Here is a 22,047-nt window from a genome sequence, read left to right on the forward strand (position 1 = left end):
CTCTCTCTCTCTCTCTCTCTCTCCCTCTCTGATCACGATATTGTTTAAAAACTTTTGTATTGCTTTGGGTTTAGAATTGCTACTATTATTTTTATAATCTCTTCATTCATATTATTTTACTTGTTTTTGCTTCTTAATCAATTTAATCACATACCATGTTATATATCCACATTGTTTCTTAAGTTAGCTAAAAATGATTTCCCACTGATAATGATTAAATAACATTTTATTTTTATGTTGTTTTTCTTGCTACAATGCTACTCAATGAAATACGACACAAAGGCAACAAATGATTGTGCTGATCTTGTCGAAAAAAAAAAGATTGTGCTGATCTTTAACCAAGAAAGCAATTTCAAATAGTATACGATGTATGTTGTTCCATTACTGTGTATTTTTATTAGATCGTTTTGTAAACATATATAATAATATTTAAATGCTTTTTGAAAAAAAAAATAATGAAATAATAATAATAATATTACTGGGAATTTATGTTGTTTTATTGGAATAGAGATCGACAGTGAGTTACGTGACACTCTCACGTACATATTCATTTGTCCATAGTATACTAGGGTCAGCCCGCCCTACGGGCGGATTATATTTTATTTTTGTGATCTAAATTATTATTTTTGTATGATTAATTGTTATAGTTATTTTTTGTTGTAATCAAATGATTTTGGTGAAAGTATTCTTTTTCTTAAATTGTGCAAGTACTAAAACATCAAATAATATATTTTTATAATATATTTTCTTGTGCTTATAATATATTTTTTATAATCATAATAATTATAGCTAACTTATATATTCATTGTTTTCAGTAAAATAAACCGTATCTCATATTTAAAAAAGAAATTTCATACAAATAGTTAAAACAGCTCTTATGAAAAATGTTGCATGCATTACAAAAATACCAAAACTTCTATGAAAATATTATTATTGAATATACTATTTTAATATAAACAAAACAATATATTGCAATTTAACTATAGTTAAAATATTATTCTAGAATAAAACTCAGTGTAAAAGATAATCAAGATATTCTCAATAGATATGGTTGAGGTACGTTAGATTTCTGGTTAGTGAATATTGTTCTCAATAGATATTGTTGAGGTACGTTAGATTTCCGGTGAGTGAATTTTGTCATGGTAATCCCACCAGAGACAGAATTGTTAATCTGCTAATGTGAGCGTACTTTATAGAACAGTCTATTTATAGGGGTTCAAGTCATGGTTTTGTTGCTAAAAGCTGCAATGGTCAAGTCCTATTAAAAAAAGAGATGAATGAGCTGAGCTGCATCTTAATCAATTAACATCAATGTGTAGGAATCTCTATTCCATATAGGGGTCACTATTTACATTAAACTTGTTTTCTCTTCATTCCATTTCAGAATCTCCATAGCTAACTTGAGAGATGAATAGGTGCCATAGCTAACTTGAGCACACTCTTGCTCCAAGAAATATACAGCTTTTTCCGGTCAATGAAGAGTAACCCACTTAAACTTAACTGCCATGTAATGGAACGCTAGCTGAACCAAAGTGGGGATACCACTGTTGAAACGGTGGCGACTGACCACGTGATTATAGGTTCTGGAACTCATAGGACGTAAAAAGTGTTACATCCCTTCCACCATGTGGAAACTTTTTGAATTCTGAGAATGATAGATTCTTATCACATAAGGTTTTCAATATACTACTACATAAGATAAAAAGATAGTGGTACTTAAAACTATACAGGGTAAATATTTATATCTTGGAGAAAGATTACTGGAATCAAAACTTTCTTAATATTACTACATATATTTACTCGAACCGTTATAGCTTGGCTCACAGATGGCACCTTCTTTCATCAGGTGCTTCAAAGTTTTGAGTCAATGAGTCCCGGTAGTATCTTGGACCAAGGTGGACCGTAAAAATTAGGAAACTTCCTTGAAGAACGACTTACTTGGTTCACCCTGTCGATCACAAAAAAAGAGATATAAGGGTCGAGTCAATGCAGAATCAAAAGCCTTGAGTGAAATCATATAAATCCAAGAGTATAATCTAACTCGATAAACATGCAAGAATATTCTCTCTTATAGGTAAAAGTATTGCATAATATAGAATGTTAATATTTGCGAAGTGGTTTAGGTAAAGTACAGAACTTTATAGAACTCATTGTGATGAGAACCGCTCCAAAAGGTTTTCAAAGGTGAAATGCAAGTATGATCGATACATATTACTGAAATCTGCGAGTCTCAGCTTGTAATCTTCTTTCTATTGATCAAACCACATCAATTTTATTGAATCCAATCAAAAACAGAAACTCTAACTCTGTTCTGTTAAATTCCAATGTCTCTAATTCACCTATTTGGCCAATTACAGATTTCTGTAATTACTGGAAAACAGTATTAGAAAACATTGTTCTCTCAAGGTAACGATTGGACAGTCATACCTGGGATTTTAATAGCAATCAGAGATCTGGATTTTGCCACTGTATATGGAAGAAGACGACGCCGGTGATGCTCTCCAACAGAAGAACCTTCCCTTCAATTAAAAACAAACAAACACGAAGTGGTTCGCTGAAATATTGTTAGACACGTAACTTTAAAGATCTGGAAAAACTAAAACATGAAGAGAGTCACCGGAATAAAAATCATATAAACTTAAATACCAAAACGAACAAACACGAAGGGGTTACACAGTATTTTGCAAACTCAACAATCAGTAGAGGTTTTATTCCTAAAATCAAAACCAGAATTTAAAATCTAACAAAACATAAAGAGGTTCGCCGGAATCTTTATATATAAAACGAATGAAGCTCGCCGGAAACACACAAAATTTTTAAAAATATTGACTCTAACAAAACACACAAAATTCATAGAAATTTTTTGTTCAACCACAAACCGTAAAAAAAAGCTCACATTGACATCCACAAAGAGCATGTCGACCCACATCAGATCCCCCCACGTTTCACGTTTCTTGTATCCCAGAACCTCAGGAGCCGGGCCTCCACGACGGAGGAGCACTTGCCGGTTTTGATGTCGGAGTAAAAAGCTCTGGAATTCGCCATTTCAATTTTTTCAGTCCCAGATGAAAGAGATAAGAAGAGGAGATGTGATCCCACCTCTATTTATACAAATCCTGGCACCGTCTCTAAGATCATTAGGAAGCTTTGAATACATTGTGATAGAGCCACTAAAGGATTTAAAGGAAGCCATTAATCACACTGTTGCAAGACATAAGAGGAAGCCCAGAAGTCATCGGATCGCCGCCACACATAGAGAAGAGACAAAATCCATTTCACCGCCACATATCTTTCTTCGCCGGGCTTAGAATTTTAACTTCCAAAAAGCCTATTAAAAAGGAAGACAAACGAAGCCCATCAAGACAATTTAATGATTCGCTGCGTTTTGACTCTAATGGACACGTGTCGCAAGGAAATTAAGCGAATTTCTGACGTGGACGCTTACGTGTCAGCAGGAGAGAACTAACTCTCTTTCTCTTTTATATATATAGATATTTTTAGTTACATATGTACCACTACAATGTGATGTAATGCGATAACTTGTCAATTCGTGAAGGTAAGTTTAAAAAAAAAAAATTAAAGAGGAGACGGCTTAAATTAAAAACATCATTTTTTTTGTGTGAGAATAATGATAAAATAAGGTATTAATTGTTTGCTTAGATTTTGTTTTTTAATTTAAATTTTGGCTTTCATTTTTTTGGTTTTCTTTTTTATTTCTAGTATTATTTTAGTGGATTTAATTTTATTTAAAATTTTACTAACAAGTTCTTAGTTTTATTTTAATTTGCTATAGTTTTTGTTGTTCTAAAACTTGGTTTATTTGGTATTGGTTTTATCTAATATTTCAAAGTAACTGACTTATGGTTTAAGTTCTTGATCCATTTGAAATTATTAAAATAGTGATCATGAAATTTTAAGAATAGTACCACAATATTACTTACAAATACGTATATAAGTTCATTTCATAACTTAAAATACTTTTTTTCCATAACTTAAAATACTTATTTTAGTAATTAATATAAATTTATTTTGATAACTATAAGAATTTTGTTAATTTGTCATTAGATATTTAAAAAAGAGTTATATATGTTAAAAATATTGTTTAATAATTTGGAATAGTAATTATGTTATCAGTTTTAACTTTTTATATTTCATTTTATTAGAAATATATAAATATAGTAATACTTTTTACCAAAAAACAAAATTTACGATGCAGTAATTTATAAGAAAACATGAATTTTGGTTTTTTGATTTGAATTAGATAGTTATTTACTAAATCTTTAAAAAAAATCATGATAATAGTTTATATACAAACCAAACCAATTAAAAACAACAAAGAACCCTTTAAACTCCCTCCAAAATAGGAACTGTAAAGGCAGAGATCACACGATTCTTCTCCATGGATGCACTTCTCTGTTCAGCCACCATGTGCATATCTCCCAAGAACCGCGTTCTCTTCCAGTCTGCCCGACCCGGTTCTTTGATCCTCCGTAAACCGAGATTCCCGGCGAACTCGGTGCGGTTTCATCGAGTAGCTGCGGCGGCGGCTAGAGAAACTGCGATTGATCTAAGCGATCCCGAGTGGAAACTAAAGTTTGAGAGAGACTTCGAAGAAAAATTCAACATCCCTCATATCACTGATGCGTTCCCTGATGCAGAAGCCATTCCTTCCACTTTTTGCCTCAAGATGAGGTTATGTTATTTCCATAATCCATTGACCTAATGAACGTTTTAGGTCAAAACTTTGTATTATTATTCTTTTTTTTGTTTTCTCCGGTAGGTCTCCGACGTACATTAATAACAAAGATAGAGTACTCCTCAAGGTACTTTTATTCTTCTCTAAATGAGCACAATTATGATCTAGGGCAACATTAATATTTGATTGGTTTTTGATCAGGTTATAAACTACTCATCACCAGATTCTGCTGGAGCAGTGTGTATTGACCCTGGCTGCACTTGGATCCAGCAATGGTAATAATATTAACATGATTAAAAAAAGTAGCTCTTGTGATTTTGGTTGTGTAATGGAAGTTTTACAAGGATTGATCATTTAGGGTTCATCGTGCTGGGCCACGGGAAAAGATTTACTTCAGACCTGAGGGAGTTAAGGCAGCTATTGTTACGTGTGGTGGGCTTTGTCCTGGTCTTAATGATGTCATTAGACATGTGAGATTTTCTTTGAGAGAGATTCATGTGAAACATATTGTTCTTTTTATATATATATAATAAGATTTTGTAATGTGGCAGATTGTCATCACTTTAGAGATATATGGTGTGAAGAACATTGTTGGGATTCCTTTTGGTTACCGTGGCTTTTCTGATAAGAACCTACCTGAAATCCCTGTAATAATAGTTATTTCAAGAACATGGCTTACTCCTTTTGTTTTTAAACTGCTTATTAGCCAAGAAGACTAATAATATACTTGGACTAATTTGATTGTTTAGCTGTCAAGGAAAGTGGTGCAGAACATTCATCTTTCCGGTGGAAGTTTGCTCGGTGTTTCACGTGGAGGACCGACTGTTACTGAGATTGTGGACAGCATGGAGGAGAGAGGAATCAACATGCTTTTTGTCCTTGGTGGTAATGGAACACATGCTGGTGCCAATGCTATACACAATGAGGTTGCTACTTATTAAGTCAAAAACTGTAACCATTTAATAAAAGTTTATTTGCTTTGATTTACTCTTTATTACACTCTATTTTGTTACTGTTTTCAGTGTCTCAAAAGAAGGATGAAGGTAGCTGTGGTTGGTGTACCTAAAACCATAGACAATGATATTTTGCATATGGATAAAACTTTTGGGTTTGACACTGCCGTTGAAGAAGCACAACGAGCTATTAACTCTGCATACATCGAGGTAGGTACTTTCAAGCAAAAATAATTACTCTTCTAAAACAGATTAAAAAGATGTTTCTTTTGCTTTGTATGGTCATTGTGATCAGGCACATAGTGCTTACCATGGCATAGGCGTTGTGAAACTGATGGGTCGTAGCAGTGGATTCATTGCCATGCAAGCATCCTTAGCCAGCGGACAAGTCGACATTTGTCTCATTCCCGAAGTACGTTCTGTTTTTATCTTAAATTGTCAGAAACACTTGGAAAGATATTTTGCTTATAGTCATTCCACTTTCAAAAGGTTCCTTTCAACCTCCATGGACCTGATGGTGTACTGAAACATCTGAACTACCTTATCGAAACAAAAGGCTCTGCTGTAGTTTGCGTTGCGGAAGGAGCAGGACAGGTAACAAAACTCTAAAAAACCTCTCAATGAACGAGAACGTTAACCTCCTCTCCCTTACTTTGATTATTGCAGAGTTTTCTTGAGAATACAAATGCAAAAGATGCATCTGGAAACAAAGTACTCGGTGATATTGGTGTTCACATTCAACAAGAGGTTTGTTTGTGACATTTGTATTTTACTTATAAAACAAAATAAATAAACTGACACCTAGAGATTGTATTATATAGACGAAAAAGTACTTCAAGGAGATTGGTGTTTCGGCAGATGTAAAGTACATAGATCCAACATACATGATCCGAGCTGTACGTGCAAATGCATCAGATGGAATCCTCTGCACGGTCTTAGGACAAAACGCTGTAAAAGTCTTTTATAACTAAAACTCATGTCTACGCTGCTTCAACACATATTTGATGTAACGTAACATTACACTCTATGTGTCACAGGTACATGGAGCGTTTGCTGGGTATAGTGGGATCACTGTGGGGATAATAAACAATCATTATGCTTACTTACCAATTCCTGAAGTGATTGCTTATGATAAATCAGTTGATCCCAATAGTCGAATGTGGCATCGTTGCTTAACTTCCACTGGTCAACCTGATTTTATCTAAGTCCTTATCACATTTGTGACTTTTTTTTTTCTTTTAAAGACGTTCTAGAAGAATAAAACTAGACACGTCTTCTTTCCATGTCAAGAAGATTTTCAAAAGTTTCTGTAGAAATGTATAGAGAGAAAATGGTTGTTAAGGTATCACGAGAAATACACTTGACTATTCATATTTTTCGAGCTTCAATAACCCAAGCCTTGTTTCTCATTTTTAGGATTCGAATATCTATTGACTTTTGTATATCAATTCAATAAAATTTTCGACAAGACGTTGTAGCCCAATGGTTAGGACGGGTCCCCGCCTGCACCCAGGTAGGGGGTTCGATCCACGCCGGAGGGAACTACCTTGCAACGCTCTTGTCACCCACACGGATATGGGCCATGCTTTCGGCCCATTTGAAAAACTGGGAGGGGCGTCTATCCGTGGGCATTCCTTCCCCTTGGGGATTAGTCTGGGCCTTCTGGGCCTGGGATACCCCCAGGTTAAACAAAAAATTCAATAAAATTAAATAAATATAAATTATAATTGGAGGGCTTGAAAAGGATCGTTAAGGTCTCTCTCACTTATATCAGTTATCACAATTTTCTTTTCCCATCTCCACGATTGTTTCTATTCTCTTCGATCTCCATTAGCGATTTATTAAAAGTTGCAACAAACTCTTTTTCAACAAATTTGGAAATTTATATATATATATATATATATACAATTTTCTTAAAAGATTTAGGGTTCCATAGCTGAATGTTTCATTCAGATTTGGCCAGGACCGATCCTGACAAAGTGTAAACAAACAACAATGCATATGTTTAGCTAACAACATCTAAAAACAGTTCAGTCAGTTATTCTAAACCGATGACATTCGACATAAATTTTTACTGAAGAAATGTTGTGAATTAAAAATGGTTACACGTTTGAGTCACAAAGACGCAAACTATATTTTTCATGAGAATTTTACAAATTATGGTCGTCGAAAAGCTGTGTCTACAACATCTTTGTTTTTAACTAGACGCATGATGCATCGTATAAAAAACAAACCAAATTGTTAATAAGGGGCCGGCCCATTAAAACTATAATTGGGCTGATAATAAAGACCAAATAGGTCCACAGACTAAAACCCTAGAGGAAGCTACCTTCTCACCGATTTTCAGAAAGCGAAAGAGACTTTGGTTAATTCGTCAGTAAGGAAATGGAGCTCTCCACAGTCAGTACCATCACTCACGTCCCTTCTTCTAGCACCAGGCGCCACGTATATCTCTCCGGAAACGATGTGCGTAGGATCTCACTCCCTCGACAGGACAACGTTGCATCTCTCCGTCTTCAATCCCGTAAGAGAAACAAAGAAACACTCCTCCTTCCTGTTTTGCTTTCGTGCTATACTGCTATGTGATTCACTCCTTTGTGTTTCTTCTGTGTATAAGGAGGATTATCGTTTTTGAAATTGATTAATGTTTTTCTTGCCAGTTGCCATCAAGACACAAACTTTAATGTCTGTTTTTGTGTTTTTTTTTTCCAATTGGAAAAAGGCAAGTTGCGATGTACGAGGAAGTTTCCAGGAGAAACAGTGTCTGAAGACACGTCATCGGGAGTAAATGACTTTGGTCTTGAGAAGAAGCCTGAAGTAGTTGCAGACAAAGAGGATAACTTTACTAGTGAAGCTCAAGATGCAGTCGAAGAGAGAATCTTCACTAGTGAAGCTCAATCTGAAAACGAGCAAGCTCAAGCCTCCTTAGAGTTCTTCAACGATATCAAGGTATTTTCATTACATATCACTTGTAGATATTTGCTTTGAGTTTTGACTGTACACCACTTGTTCGATGAAATGCCTCTTGTTCATAGAGACTACATAGTATAATGTTGACTATGAAGACAAAGATGTAAGTAAGCAGTTGATGTTTGGATTTGTTAATGCAGCTGGACTCAGACAACACGTATTCGATCCTGCTCTATGGGTTTGGTGCGGTACTTGCTGTCTACTTGACTTCTGCAATCGTTGGTTCTCTTGAATCAGTTCCCCTGGTTAGTTCACTTGAGCCACCCTTTTGTTTTTGTTTCCCCTCCAAACATGTGAGGATATATATGTTAAGTAGTAACATTTTATTTTGTTTTCAGTTACCTAAGCTGATGGAAGTGGTTGGTCTCGGATACACACTCTGGTTCACTACACGTTATTTACTCTTTAAGGTATGGAATGTCTTATAAATTGAGTTTATACAGATTTTTTTTTTCATTTCTCAGTAAGAACAACGATTTGAATTTTATTTGCAGAGTAATAGAGAAGAACTCAAGATGAAGATTAGTGACATCAAGAAGCAAGTTCTTGGCTCTGATAGTGATTGAGTAGTTGGTCTTCTTTTTTTTTGTTGCGTGTGTAGAATGGAAAAAAGAAAAACATGTTTCCCTTCCCACTGAACTGTTCTTAGGAAAAAAAAATAGTTGGTCGTTTTTTTGGTTCAGAGTGTTGAAGAACATCTTTTGATATATAGAAGAATTTTTAGAAAAGGTTCCACTAGTAAGTCTCTTAAATTCTAAGTGTGTTTTGTTCCAAGTAGTTACTTCCAAGGTGGTGGAGTGAGGAAAGAGGTGCAACCGTTTTTATTCATATAATAGACTGTGTAAGTGTGTGTCCACCCAAATTCAATAACACTTGGGCTTCTATATACCTTTACATCTATCTATCTACCTTCTCTAATGGGGACTAGTATAGAGACAGATGTGTACACAGAAGAACGCACTCATTGCTGCTGAGGCAACATTAACGATCCTCCACTGCTGCTGTTGTCTTTCGCCTCTGGTTTACGATTCACCACAGGTTTCAATGCTTTCTTGAGCTTAACCAAACCTTCATTCCCACTCACACCTTGAACAAACAACACACACTTGGTTCTTCCACCTACCGTCATCATCTCAGCTCTCACCGCCTTTGCATTCGCTGCTTTCATCGACTCTGCTACCTCCGACATCAGCCCTTCTCTGTCGCTACAGCTGAACACCACTCTCGCAAAGTCTCTGTTCTTACATTGACCCAATCTCAAGCTGTCTTCTAAAGACGGTGTGGTTGGTATCTCGTTAACCAGCTTCTTTAGTTCCTTGAAGTACCTAACAGTCTCTATTAGCACAGATGCTTTGTCCTGCTGTTAAGTTTACGAAAGTGTTAACTATCTTTGATTGGTGTAATAGAGAATGCATAAACTAAACTTACTTTGATTAAATTTGGAAGAGTGGTCCGAAGAGCTTCAAACTGACAGTTAATCCGAAGCCGTCTTCTTCTCTCTGCGTCGCTATGTTTCTTTGCAGCCACTTCCTTAGACTCGGTTTTTGACTTTGGCTTTGCATTGGCTGAGTACCCTCTGGAGGAGAATAGGTTGCTGCTTGCGGGTCCAGTTGTGAAGAAGTTTCTTCCCATTGTTGTTGAATACGCCGTTGCATTGTAACGCTGAGAAAGTGGACGCATCCCTTGCTCTAACTGCGTTTATACACGCAAAACATGATTCAGAGAGGAACGAGAAGTTTGGTTGCTTGTAGAGAAAGAAAGTAGCAGGAAGAGACTTACATGCTGAAGTAAAACCATTGCGACACCAAGAGAAGGGAGAGATCGATAAAAACAATGGAGGGAATGTTGATTTGTTGTGTGTACATATAAGGACCAACAAAGCCTTGTAGTAATAAGAAAGATACCAATGAGAAGATCTCCAAATTTTGTAATAAATGGGTGATTAATGGGAAATAAGCACGAGAATATACTGTAATAATTAACTTAGAGAACAAACAATAATGAGAGGATACAATAAAGATTGAGATATCTCAAGAAAATTGAAAACTACAATCTTTGTGGAAAGTGAAGTGACTCTTAAGTGTAAAAGAAAGACAAAAAGTGTCTTGTAATCAACTCAAACAATTAAGCATGCTAATGAGTAACGACAATACAATCTTATTCAAACAAAACTACTAAAAATAAAGAAATTTATTTAATTTTGAACCGATTTAAGATGAACTCCAAACGGTAAACATTATTATCTGTTTTGTAGGCTTGTCTGTATATCTAAAATAGTCAATAATATGTTTATTAATTCAACTTTTAAAAACTTTCTTAAAGTTCCATGTATTGGCAAGTATCATCTCTGAACACAGCCAAATTACAGCAATCCCCGTCGGCAATAGACTAATAGTCCAAAGTACTCTAAATATATAAATGATTTAAGATAGTTTAAATATGTGTTAAAGAAAAATAAATGATTAATAAACAAACCATAGTACATTTGTTTATTATACAATGAGAGAAACCTCTGTTAAGCAAGAGGGTTTCCTTAGATAAAACATGAAAAACAAGTTTTACTGCGAATAAAACAACTAAAAAAACATTGTGTCTTTGTGGAATGGAATCAAACTACTAAGTCTAATGGTTAAGTTGTCTAAACGGTGATCTGTCTTCAACCCCAACATCTTCATGCTTCATTACCAATCTTGGAGAACCAACATTGTTGTTCTCTTTACCAATTCCATCACAACGTTGGACTGTTTTCTCCAAAGCCTTCAACAGCTTCGTGTCTTCATCACACTGCTTCGACATTCCATTCTCCAGTTCGCTGATAAAACAGAGAAGATTTTGTCTTTCTGATGACAAACATGCGACTTGTTTAACTAACTCTCTCTTGTCCGCTTCTGAAGTTCTTAGCTTTTCCTGCATCTGCGTGGTTACTTCTCTTAACTCTCCCTGCTTAGACGACTCCACTTCTGCTCTGAAACAAGAAACATACTCATCGGATCTTTCTAGCTTCTGGCTAACACTAGAGATTTCCTCTTCGAGTTCTATAATCATCAGCTTCTTCGCCTCGGTTTCTACCTCTGTAAGAATCTTACTTGCAGCCAGTTTCTCCCATGCTTTGTAAACCACAGTAGCCTCGTTTTGCTTCTGTTCCAGAAGCAAAGATACAGACTTTAATTCATCTCTCTCGTTCTGCAACACCCTCTCTGCAGTTATATGCGCCAAAACAGCACCCTCAAGTTCCCTTGTAAGTGATTCTTGTTGAGACAGCTCTACCTCTCTCTGGACCTCTTCCAAGTTCTTGTCCTTCTCCCTCATGATCTTTATAAGGATTTCTTTCTCTGTATCAGACATAGCAGCTGTCTTGGAACTTTCAGAGGTGATAGCGTTTAGTTTATGCACCAGCTCATTTTTCTCTTGCATCACGGCTTCTCCAACTGTAACCTGTTCAAGAAGAGAAGCTTCCACTCTTTTGCGCAGGCTCTGGTTTTCCTCGAGTTCCACTTTCAGCCTTTTAGCAATAGATTTCCAGACCCATAACTGGAACTCAAGCTGGTACGCTTCAGATGTTTTATCAGACAGTTCACAGTTTGCTGCTTCTAAGGCCTCGGAAACTTCAGCAAGTTTCCTTTTCGAGTGGCTTTCCATCTCTACAACATTCTCTTGTAATAGAATTTGACTTTTAGTCGACTTCTCAAGCTTCTCCTTGTAACTTTCAAGCTCTCTTTGTCTCTGCTCTTCGTTTCTTATCAATGAGACATTCTTCTCAACCTCTTCTGCTAACTTTGCATATGCAGTGTCCACCTTGCTGCAGAGCTCTCTAATATTCTCCTTGGAATCACTTTCAAGCTGCGTAATCTGCTCCTCTACAATCAACCGATGCTTCTCTGATTCCTCCAGCATCTCCTTTTGCTTCTGAACTTCGTTTTCCATCGCTACAACCTTCTCTTTGACAATACTAAAGGACTCAACCTGCCTTGTTAAATTCATGACTTTCTCACGTTCTGCAACGAGGTCCGAGTTTGTGTTGTCAAGTGCATCGCAGACTTGCAGAAGCTTCTCTTCGAAGTCGATTTCAGCCTCTTTCAGTTTCTCTTTCATCTGAGTTTGGAGTTTAGATGACTCCTCAACTGTTTGTTTGTACCTCTCTACCTCCTTCTGCATCTGAAGATTCTCTTCTTCAAAATGATCCAGCGTTTCAATTCTTTTCAGCAAGCAGGCAACCCTTTCACGTTCTGCTTCAGTCTCCTCACGCGCCTTGGCCAGCGCAACATTCTTTTGCTCTAGCTGCTCAATCAATAGAGAATACCTTTTCTCTTTGCTTCTCTCATCTTTGGTATGTTCATCTGTGACATTCACAAGCCTTGACTGAGCCTCAGACACTGCCCTACTTAACACCAAGAACATAACCGAGACCTCTTCATACTGTAGCCTCATTTTATCTGCCGAGGAATGAAAGTTTTCAAGCTCCAACTCAAGCTCATTCACTGCCGCATCCTTGCTTCTCAGCTGCAACTTATAATCATTCATCTCTTCAGCCATCTTCTTCAGTTGAGAACTCCATTCAGATTCTTTACTCCTTAGATTAGCTGAACAGTTCTTGTGCGTGTTCTCCAGGTTCCTAAACTTGTTTTTCAGCTTTGATAGTGCAGAGCTTCCCGATCCCTGGATCGTAGCTTCTTGTAGCTCTCTCAACGAAGCCAGCAGCTCGCGGTTCTCCTGTTCAAGTTTACCGTTCTCGTACTTCATCTCCTTGAAATACGCCTCTTTTTTACCCAAGGAGTGTCTCAACTCCGCAACTTCCTCGTCTCTTTTGCCACCCAAATCATCCAGCTCCCTTCTCGCGTCTCGGTACTCCGCAAAGGCGTCTTCGTACTTAGCCTTAAGCTCAGAAACCTGGATCTCGAGACGCTTTCTTCTCGTCTCTTCTTGAGTCAGCAAACCGTTACACATCTTTAGCTTCTTCTCAAGATCCTCTGAGATTCTCGTCTGCGAATCCAGCTTGCTCTGAAGAGAGTATATTTCATCTACAAGCGTCGATCTCTCTCCCTCCCACTCTTTCTTGCAACCTTTGAACGTATTATCAAGCTTCTCATAAGCTTCCTCGAGATGCTTAAACTGCTCCTTCTTCCATTTCAGCTTCTCCTCCACCTTACTCTTCTCCTCTTCCATTTTAACCGCCACGTCATCTCTCCCTCTCGCTTCTTTCAAATCTCTAACGGTTCTCTCAGCTTCCATCTTCTTCTTCTCCGCTAACGCTAAACTCCCCTTCAGCCCCTCAATCTCAGCTCTATAAACATTCCTCTTCTGCTCCAAGTCAATGTTTTTCTCGCTCGCTTCATCCAAAGCCAACACCAGCTTCCTCCTCTCGTCTTCAAATCCACGGTCCTTCTCTTCCCAGTCAGCTCTAAGCTTATCATTAGCCTCACTCAAACGCTTCAGAACCGAATCCTTTTCTCTCAGACAACGCTCCAGATCCTCGTTGGCCCGCTTCAGCTCGGAGATCTCTCTACTCTTCTCCTCGGATTCGAAACTTTGCTTCTCGATCACTGACCTCGCATGTTGAATCTCTACCAACTGCTTGTTCTGAACCTTCTTTAGATTGTCGAGAAGCTCTGCTTTGCTTCTGAAGTCTCCTCTTAGCTTCTCGTTCTCGGATTTGACTTCTTCTAGCTCCTCGTACACCTTCTCCATCGTTTTAAGGTTAAAAAAAAAACACTCTCGCTGTTACCACCTACAAAAGCAAATCGAACAACAAAACTGAAAAATTAAAACCAATTTTATCAATCTCATTCCAGATCTAATAACCTTAACCAATCCGAAAAACAAAGTGATTCAATCTGAGATTCTTTCCATCATGAGGTAATTAATCACACTTACAGACACTAATCTCATAGCACCATGTAACGAAAATCTACGAAACAGTCTACAAGTCTCAAGTACCTGATTTGAAATGCAGAATCTTCAAACAGAAACTTTCACCAAGAAATCGATTAATCTAGAGAGAGAGAAAGAAAATGAGAGGAGAGAGGAAGCAAAAGTTAGGGATTGAGAAAGGGAGCCGTTGGAGGAGAAAGGGGAAAGAGTTTTTAAAATTTCAAATGTTCACAAACGGAGAAGATCTAGTTAATATCGTTACCTGACTTCCGCTTAATAAGCCCATCTTTATTATATGGGCCTTTATGGTGTCGGCCCATCTTTTTTTGTGTGGTCGGAGTAGTAGGATCGAGAAACATTTTTTTTTTATCGAGATTATTATTTTTTTTTTTTGCTAAAACGTAAATATCATATATGAACAAAAGACTTATACAAAGCTCTAGAGTTCGAAACCAACTTGGCAAAAAAGAAATTAAAAAACAAGTTGGATCAAGGAAAACAACAATAAAATCAACTCAGCCACATGACCATCATAGAACTAAAACCTTTCCTATTTTTCCTAGCTGAGATGATATTCCTCATTTCCTTGTCAATACCGGCAAACACCACAGCAGCAGAGAGTGAAACCTGATTGTGAATCAGATTATTTCTTTGTTTTCATAAGTGGAAGATGGTTGTTTGAACTGCAAGCTTCAATAAAACCTTTCCTATTTTTATCGAGATTAGAGTGAAAATAACTCAAACATTATTGTGGAAGATGATGTTAACTGCAACTTCCACGTTATCGTTGATAAACTTGTCAAGGATCGTTACGTTTACGTGCACATGTATTTTATTCTTAGATACATACGTCAACGCTACTTATGTTATGTATAAGAGAATATGTCAGACAAAAAAAACATAAATCTATTGTTTTATTTTACTCTTTTTGTATAATTTGATTGTGTAACGTTTTATACAGAATCAAATCATGTAACGATAAGTCGATAACAAAATGAGTAGGATTTTACCGTATGACTCGCTTATGAGCTAATATGGATAACTAATATACGTGTTAGCAAGACACGATACATGCATCTTACACGCAAGTGGAGAGGTGTGAAGATAAAGGTTTGACATTTTATAGTTAGTTGGCTAATTAGATGATTTTGGCGTGTGTTGGCAAATTAAACGAATTAGGGATTAAATCATTTTATATGATTTTTCTCGTACGTGTATGCGTTCACCATTTCTCGACAACACAACAACACCAACGAGAGGCAACCACAAGCTGTTGACAAGACCAACGTTTACTTTATTAGCACTTAATTGCAAGTTCCTATTTACAAAAAGAAAAGAAAAAATTGCATGTTCCTGATATACTGTTTGACAAATTTTAATATATACAGGATTAATTGCAATTAAATCAAATTAATCTTATCGTAGCTTTTATCTTTTTGTTGTAACCGAACTATATATAATTGTTTATGGGATACATTGTTAACTGATATCTTAAGCAGGTGAGACCAAAACGATAAACTAATACTATTGGCTATAAATCACACTTATCCATAACCACCGATTATATATACAAAACTTCATCAATAATAACCAATAAGTACCAAACATGAAAACAAATCTCTTCTACATGACATATTATTCAGTTTAATAATATTTCTCACACTATTATTTATCATCACAAACATGTAAAAAGACAAATAAAAATTTGGTAGTCAACGCATATAATCGATTACAGAAGTGAAACCATGTACAAATATTTCTAGAACATTCGCTAAAAGTATATTATATAGTCTTATCTCCAACATCATAAGATTTTCCCCGTAACCACCAGAAAAAAAAAGAGAAACTATAGGCAGATAACAAAAGGCAGATGAGATTGCCACGTGTCAATAACGTGAGCCTCATATATACGCAAAACTGGATTGGATAAAATATAACACATCATCAATTTTTGTACGGTTGGGGATCCACTTGTCCATGTATCAACGGTCGATAGTAACGCGTCCCCTTTTTCCTTGTAATTAACTAAAGCAAAATAATAGTATTTTCGTATGTATCAATCATATAATCGTAGCTTAATGATTGGAGGGGACGATCGTAAAATCGTGGCCGTTGGATGAAACTTAAACCAAAATTTCCGAGAAATCGAATTATAAATTGCAGAGGAAGGAGATGGCTAGCTCTTGAGTAGAAGGGACACATTTGGTCGGAGAGATATGATGGAAGAGGACGATACATAAATTAAAATTTTAAATCGCTTTCTGGTGTTTGATCTCGTTTCTCAAATCTTTGCTTCAATGGTTTGTTGTGTCCTAATGGTGACAGACACTTTGGTCTTTTAGCTAAGATTGCAACTCTTTGTCAGAAAAAAGCTAATCTCTTTCAACAACCCAGATCGAAAGTTTGATCCTTTTTTTTCAGAAATCTTCGAGTTCGATTCTTGAAATGATGATTAGAAAGATCCCGACTTGGCCTTGGTGGTTGTTAGGTGGTAAAAAGGAGAAAGAGACGGAAGCTCTCAAGTTCCCTACAAAGATAAATCGAGACAAAGGGAGGGTTATCAAGAGGAAGGAGATGGAACTTGAGAGCTTTGGGTCTTCTGGCTCTGAATCTGTGGCTCTTGCTGCTGGGGATGGGCCTGAGTGGTCTGTTGGATGGACTGAGCCACATGGACCTGGTTTCCAAACCGATGAAGAAGGAGATGATGGTGGCTTCTTAGTCCTGGTTCCTTGTTACAGAGCTGTCGTTGAAGGCTCTGGTAATAATAACCAGTTCTTGTCTGCTGTCAAGAATCTCCCCAACGGTTTGCCTCCTGGTATGTTGTCTCTTGGGGTTGATATTAATGCTAATCTTTGGTGTTGTTTAATAGCATAAGAGTGGTATTAATATAGTTGCTCTCTTAGAGGTTTTTTTTTTGTATCGCCATGTGTAAATGATCCACGTGATTCAACAATCTTTGCTATTTGATGTTTCAACATTTTTGTCCTAATCCAAAGTGCTCAAGATCCGTTTTCTTTGAATCAAAATGGTGCAGATGGGAAGAACTACATGGAGCAATGGCTTTCATCTCTGCAGAAACTTTGACCAGGTCTCCTTCCTTTTGTAGTTAGTTAAGTAGTTTTAGTTCTCTAATTCCATTTTGGTTACTACATTAACCCTGAAAACTCAAAAAAAAAGAGAAAAAAGAAAAAGAGGAAAAAAAAAAGAAGAAGCTCAAATAGTTTTACAGTTTAGATTAAGATGATTGGTATTGTATATTGATCCTGGAAACGGATTAAGCCCGAAACAAAAAAACAAGAAAAAAAGAGTGAAAAAAAAAACAATGTGTGGGATTGTAAAAGCTACGAAAGAAGAAGCAGCTTTATGGTTCATATGAAGATGATGCAAGTTGGTTACATTGATCGATCAATGAAAGAGGATGGAGAACAATTGACATTGATCCTGGGAAAGGAATATTTTTTTATATCAAGATGATGGATGGACTTGTTGATCTGGAAGAGGATTGAGACTGAAAACTCATGTAAAAAGTCTTCAATGTAAATACTCACAAGAGTGATGTATATAACTCCCTCCCTTCTTCTTCGTCAAGATTGAGTTTGAAGTGATTGCAGATTGTATGTAATTTGTTAACTACCCACTAATCTTTTTGTACATTTTGAAACAGTAATGCCATTGTAACTCTCTAAAGACATTTTCCTGTATATATATGTATTCATTGGTGTCAAAACAATAAAAAAAGTATATGTTTATCTTGTAATTGGCTAAGTGAGTAATCCACAGGATGGAACAGAGTACACAATTCACAAAAAAATAATTAAATTTCCTCAAAGAATTGCAGTGTTGTTGTCTGGTGTTACTGTTATAAGCTATGATAACAAAAACTTACAAGAAGTGTACATACTAGCTTTTCTTTTTTCTTTTTGCTTGGAACCGTATCTACTCGTTGGAAAAGAAAAAAAAAAGAAGAAAGAGTCTTCGATTCAGTACTTGATGACATGGTGGCGTAACCATAGTTCATACATGATCATGTGAAACGCATCGAATTTAACCGGTGGTGAGTTCCATTGAAAATGCTTCTGAACCTGCCAAAAAAACAACAAAGACTAATCAATCAGCTTCTTGTTATAATACAAAGACAATGGTGAAAGAAAATTTGTTCTGTACCTTGACTAAGTTGTTATGCAAGGAAACAAACTCGGATTGCGGTATGCTCTTGAGGATCTGCTTGAGGTTATACACATCTCGCTCTCTGAGTACAACCGCAAACTTCCTCCAGTTCAGAATGTCGTTGAAAGGAAGGTCGTAGTAGTCTGACAATATAACTGATCCACAGAACAAACAAACAAACAACCATAAGTTTTTAGTCTTCCTTCTTTGAAGAGTATTTTAAGAGAAACACTTAATTACCAGGAACACATCCGTAATGGATTGAGTCAGTGATTCGAGCACTGTTGACTTGAGAACCACCGGGACATATGCAGAACTTAGTCCTGTAGAATCTCTTCTGATATACCAAATGCCCTGTAGCTCTGTTTATTCTGTTGTTTGAAATATCGAGCTCAGTGTCGTTCTCCCACACGCGGGCGAGTATCACACGTATCTTGGAGTTTCTATGACCCGCCCAAAAACCAAGCGTCGTCCTGTAAGTAACACCACCGTTTAACAACAGTATTAGTAACATCAGTGTTCTAAACAAGAGGTAAAGAGCTATGATACACTTTAGTGCATCATTTGGCTTAATACCCCACAATCAACCCATAACCAAGCCCATACAAAGCCCAAAGGTAGAACCCACCACAAAAGCTAGCCTAAGAGTGGGGGGACCAAAGGAACTTTATATAGACCAAGTTATGCTATTACTTAGTCGATGTGGGACTCATAACATTACCCCCTCCTTCAAACAGTGACGTCCCCGGCACTGTGCTAGGCTCTGCCTCAACACCAACCTGCCGACGTCGCGCGTCACTGCCAGGAACGACCGGCTCTGATACCATTTGATACACTTTAGTGCATCATTTGGCTTAATACCCCACAATCAACCCATAACCAAGCCCATACAAAGCCCAAAGGTAGAACTCACCACAAAAGCTAGCCTAAGAGTGAGGGGACCAAAGGAACTTTATATAGACCAAGTTATGCTATTACTTAGTCGATGTGGGACTCATAACAAGCTACTAGTGTTTTTTACCGGTTCTCAACGTCATTGCCACCGGCAGGGAGAGCAAAAGGCTGAAGGACTTGAGGCAAAGCAACATCTTTATGAGGAACGAAACTAACATTGTAACTAGGAGAGCACACAACCCTAATCGCATTCTTAATCATAACCGGAGACCCTTCAAACGCTCTAACACCAACGTCATGGCACGTGACGAAAAAATGATCCGCACCTAAAGTCCTGTTCCAGTAAGGATACTTAGCTATCAACCCATCAACGTAATCTCGAACAATCACAGTCATGTCCTCATACAATGTCCCCTGGACCAAAATAAAAATAAAAAAGCATCAAACTTTTAGTATAAAGACTCAAACTTTTAGTATAAAGACTCAAACTTTTAGTACAAAGCATCGAACTTTTTGTTACAAAGAATCAAACTTTAAGGCGAACCAAAGTGGGTAAAGGTAGATACTTTGCCACGCATCTTGTGAGGGGAGACAGGGACGAAGAAGAGATGGGCCTCCTCGGGATCAAGCGTGCGGAAACGAGACTCTCTGATGTTCTGGAAGAAGTAACCTTCGCTGGCGTATTTGCCGGTGAGTTTCCTCGGCGTTTGGTAGAAAGTGGCGGGATCTCCGTCCGGGTAGATGTAGACCTTGAACTTCCTCTCCATCTCCGCGTAATTGAGACGGAACGAGTCAGGAGAGTGGTAGACGTCGGAGTAATCTTCGTCGGTTGGGACGTGGATCGTGGACTCCGCCGCCGCGGAGAGAGACGGCGGAGGGGGAGTGCGTAGGGAGTCGAGAGAGAGGTAGAAGAGGGAGAGGAGAGTGAGGGCGGCGACGGTGAGGAGGGATCCTTTGAGTGAGCATAGTGGCGAGGACGGTTTAGTGGTGATCGTCATCGGAGGGGATCTAAGGAGAGCTGTGTTGGATTTTGCGGAGTTCAATCAAAGCAATCTCCGCTGCATTTGGTTTCTTCTTTGACACTAAGCTCACATGGGCTATTATTGCTTTTCTTTGTACATGGGCTATTTAATAGAATGGTGCATCGTTTTTAAGAAAAAAAAAACTCTTTTTTAATGATATTCAAATTTAAGAATGGAGTATATTATTTTGAGTAGGAAAAAAAATGAGGATATTGATAATTTTTCTTCAAATTTGAGTGAATACTATCTATAACTTTATTTTTATTATTGAATTTTCTATTTGTAAATTGATCTTTAAATTTTTTATTTTTTATATAAAAGATTTAATATTGTTGTTTATACTTTAGCGATATTTTCAGAAGACACAAAAATAAAATTTTGCCAAAAAAACACACAAGGAGGAAATGACTAAAAAGTTTCATTTAAAAATAAAAAAACTTTTCTATCTTTATTTTATGGATATGTATATTGGATTCCAATTTCTTGAAACTATTTTAAAATATTTTTATTTTTGAATATTAGTTTTTTTTAATCCTAAACCACACATTCTTTTAAAATTTCGCTCCTCAAATCTAAATTCTAAACCTAGATTAATTAACTATACAGATATAAATGTCTATTAAGATATTTAATAAAATATTTTGTTCATTTTAATGCTGGTATACTATATTTATGATAAAAAAAATGATTGAAAGGTAAAACAAAATTATGGAAATAATAAAACATAACTATGTTACAAGGAACACATGGTGGTTTAATATTGGAAATTTTTTCATCTAGTTGAAATAAATGTCTAATTTTTTCGTTAAGAAAAACCACCCAAAATTGTTGTTGACAAATCATTTAATCATAAATTTTTGTTGATCATACTATTTTAGTCTCATCATTTAGTCAATAGTTATAGTTGATTAACATTAGGTCTAAAAATATCTTTTAAAGCTGATGATTTTTTTGGCAAAAAATGTAAATCAACATTTTGTCAAGAAACTAGATGTTAATTTTTAGAATAACATTTCATAAACAAGAATATTTAATATATAAAATATAAATTTTTCATTATTTTAAAAATAAAACATGTATATTTTTCTTTATTAAATAATTATAAAGAAGTTTTATAATTTTTTGTGATACTTATGTCACTTTTTGCTAGAGAGAATTTTTTCATTGCTCAATTGTCACAAAATATGGATTGGTAAACTTTTATGTAGCGAGAAGACATCCGTCTTGGCTGTTTCAGTTCTTTGTTAACGAAAGTTGAGTCCTCTGATTTCTCAAAGGAAAAGGGAAGAGGATAGTGGAAGATGGAGCTTGGACGTTAAAAGAAGGAGATGATGTCTCTGTTCTTGGTGTGCTCTGCTTTCTGTGGATCCCTTATATTTTTTGGTATTTTGGATGACAATGTGGTAGTGCCATTTTTATATTTAATGAAACAACTTTGATGGAAAAAAAATTATGTCACTTTTTGAACTACTCATAT

General features: G+C 36.5%; 6 protein-coding genes across 6 annotated transcripts; 3 read left to right on the forward strand and 3 right to left on the reverse strand.

Annotated features, from left to right (window-relative positions):
* The first annotated feature begins 4,328 nt into the window (after positions 1-4,328).
* On the forward strand, positions 4,329-6,975 carry LOC108821342 (ATP-dependent 6-phosphofructokinase 5, chloroplastic-like). Its single transcript, XM_018594384.2, has 12 exons — positions 4,329-4,692; positions 4,781-4,823; positions 4,898-4,971; positions 5,055-5,166; positions 5,248-5,343; positions 5,446-5,622; positions 5,719-5,859; positions 5,945-6,061; positions 6,139-6,243; positions 6,316-6,396; positions 6,471-6,599; positions 6,687-6,975. Exons 1-12 carry the CDS (start codon positions 4,400-4,402, stop codon positions 6,852-6,854), a joined length of 1,536 nt encoding a protein of 511 aa, XP_018449886.1. The 5' UTR covers positions 4,329-4,399; the 3' UTR covers positions 6,855-6,975.
* Positions 6,976-7,974: 999 nt separating this feature from the next.
* LOC108818719 (protein CURVATURE THYLAKOID 1D, chloroplastic-like) lies at positions 7,975-9,357 on the forward strand. The gene is made up of 5 exons (XM_018591643.2): positions 7,975-8,173; positions 8,372-8,598; positions 8,760-8,864; positions 8,958-9,029; positions 9,114-9,357. Exons 1-5 carry the CDS (start codon positions 8,035-8,037, stop codon positions 9,183-9,185), a joined length of 615 nt encoding a protein of 204 aa, XP_018447145.1. The 5' UTR covers positions 7,975-8,034; the 3' UTR covers positions 9,186-9,357.
* On the reverse strand, positions 9,303-10,342 carry LOC108819840 (transcription factor bHLH131). Its single transcript, XM_056991699.1, has 2 exons — positions 10,048-10,342; positions 9,303-9,979 (listed from the first exon to the last, which is right to left on the reverse strand). The coding sequence occupies exons 1-2, from the start codon at positions 10,297-10,299 to the stop codon at positions 9,581-9,583; spliced, it is 651 nt and encodes a 216-aa protein (XP_056847679.1). The 5' UTR covers positions 10,300-10,342; the 3' UTR covers positions 9,303-9,580.
* Positions 10,343-11,063: 721 nt separating this feature from the next.
* On the reverse strand, positions 11,064-15,183 carry LOC130498375 (uncharacterized protein At4g38062-like). Its single transcript, XM_056991698.1, has 2 exons — positions 14,554-15,183; positions 11,064-14,344 (listed from the first exon to the last, which is right to left on the reverse strand). The coding sequence occupies exon 2, from the start codon at positions 14,302-14,304 to the stop codon at positions 11,242-11,244; it is 3,063 nt and encodes a 1,020-aa protein (XP_056847678.1). The 5' UTR covers positions 14,305-14,344; positions 14,554-15,183; the 3' UTR covers positions 11,064-11,241.
* A 1,453-nt stretch (positions 15,184-16,636) lies between these two features.
* Positions 16,637-18,244, forward strand: LOC108822677 (uncharacterized). The gene is made up of 2 exons (XM_018595817.2): positions 16,637-17,302; positions 17,522-18,244. Exons 1-2 carry the CDS (start codon positions 16,933-16,935, stop codon positions 17,569-17,571), a joined length of 420 nt encoding a protein of 139 aa, XP_018451319.1. The 5' UTR covers positions 16,637-16,932; the 3' UTR covers positions 17,572-18,244.
* Positions 18,245-18,286: 42 nt separating this feature from the next.
* LOC108822676 (probable glycosyltransferase At5g03795) lies at positions 18,287-20,658 on the reverse strand. Its single transcript, XM_018595816.1, has 5 exons — positions 20,115-20,658; positions 19,676-19,962; positions 18,895-19,127; positions 18,652-18,809; positions 18,287-18,569 (listed from the first exon to the last, which is right to left on the reverse strand). The coding sequence occupies exons 1-5, from the start codon at positions 20,544-20,546 to the stop codon at positions 18,468-18,470; spliced, it is 1,212 nt and encodes a 403-aa protein (XP_018451318.1). The 5' UTR covers positions 20,547-20,658; the 3' UTR covers positions 18,287-18,467.
* Positions 20,659-22,047: the final 1,389 nt, after the last annotated feature.

The sequence above is a fragment of the Raphanus sativus genome, chromosome 8 (assembly GCF_000801105.2).
Source record: "Raphanus sativus cultivar WK10039 chromosome 8, ASM80110v3, whole genome shotgun sequence".
NCBI classification, from domain to species: Eukaryota; Viridiplantae; Streptophyta; class Magnoliopsida; order Brassicales; family Brassicaceae; genus Raphanus; species Raphanus sativus.

Excerpts from the sequence above, each read along its gene's own strand:
- LOC108821342 (XM_018594384.2), top strand. The coding sequence starts at position 4,400 with ATGGATGCACTTCTCTGTTCAGCCACCATGTGCATATCTCCCAAGAAC. Across the intron at positions 4,693-4,780 it reads ACTTTTTGCCTCAAGATGAG|GTCTCCGACGTACATTAATA; the intron begins GTTATGTTATTT and ends TTTCTCCGGTAG. Across the intron at positions 6,062-6,138 it reads ACATTTGTCTCATTCCCGAA|GTTCCTTTCAACCTCCATGG; the intron begins GTACGTTCTGTT and ends CACTTTCAAAAG.
- LOC108822676 (XM_018595816.1), bottom strand. The coding sequence starts at position 20,546 with ATGACGATCACCACTAAACCGTCCTCGCCACTATGCTCACTCAAAGGA. Across the intron at positions 19,128-19,675 it reads GGCAATGACGTTGAGAACCG|GACGACGCTTGGTTTTTGGG; the intron begins GTAAAAAACACT and ends TGTTACTTACAG. Across the intron at positions 18,570-18,651 it reads TGCATAACAACTTAGTCAAG|GTTCAGAAGCATTTTCAATG; the intron begins GTACAGAACAAA and ends TTTTTTTGGCAG.
- LOC108818719 (XM_018591643.2), top strand. The coding sequence starts at position 8,035 with ATGGAGCTCTCCACAGTCAGTACCATCACTCACGTCCCTTCTTCTAGC. Across the intron at positions 8,174-8,371 it reads ATCTCTCCGTCTTCAATCCC|GCAAGTTGCGATGTACGAGG; the intron begins GTAAGAGAAACA and ends AATTGGAAAAAG. Across the intron at positions 8,865-8,957 it reads CTCTTGAATCAGTTCCCCTG|TTACCTAAGCTGATGGAAGT; the intron begins GTTAGTTCACTT and ends TTTTGTTTTCAG.
- LOC108819840 (XM_056991699.1), bottom strand. The coding sequence starts at position 10,299 with ATGCGTCCACTTTCTCAGCGTTACAATGCAACGGCGTATTCAACAACA. Across the intron at positions 9,980-10,047 it reads CTCTTCCAAATTTAATCAAA|CAGGACAAAGCATCTGTGCT; the intron begins GTAAGTTTAGTT and ends TAAACTTAACAG.
- LOC130498375 (XM_056991698.1), bottom strand. The coding sequence starts at position 14,304 with ATGGAGAAGGTGTACGAGGAGCTAGAAGAAGTCAAATCCGAGAACGAG.
- LOC108822677 (XM_018595817.2), top strand. The coding sequence starts at position 16,933 with ATGATGATTAGAAAGATCCCGACTTGGCCTTGGTGGTTGTTAGGTGGT. Across the intron at positions 17,303-17,521 it reads CCCCAACGGTTTGCCTCCTG|ATGGGAAGAACTACATGGAG; the intron begins GTATGTTGTCTC and ends AAAATGGTGCAG.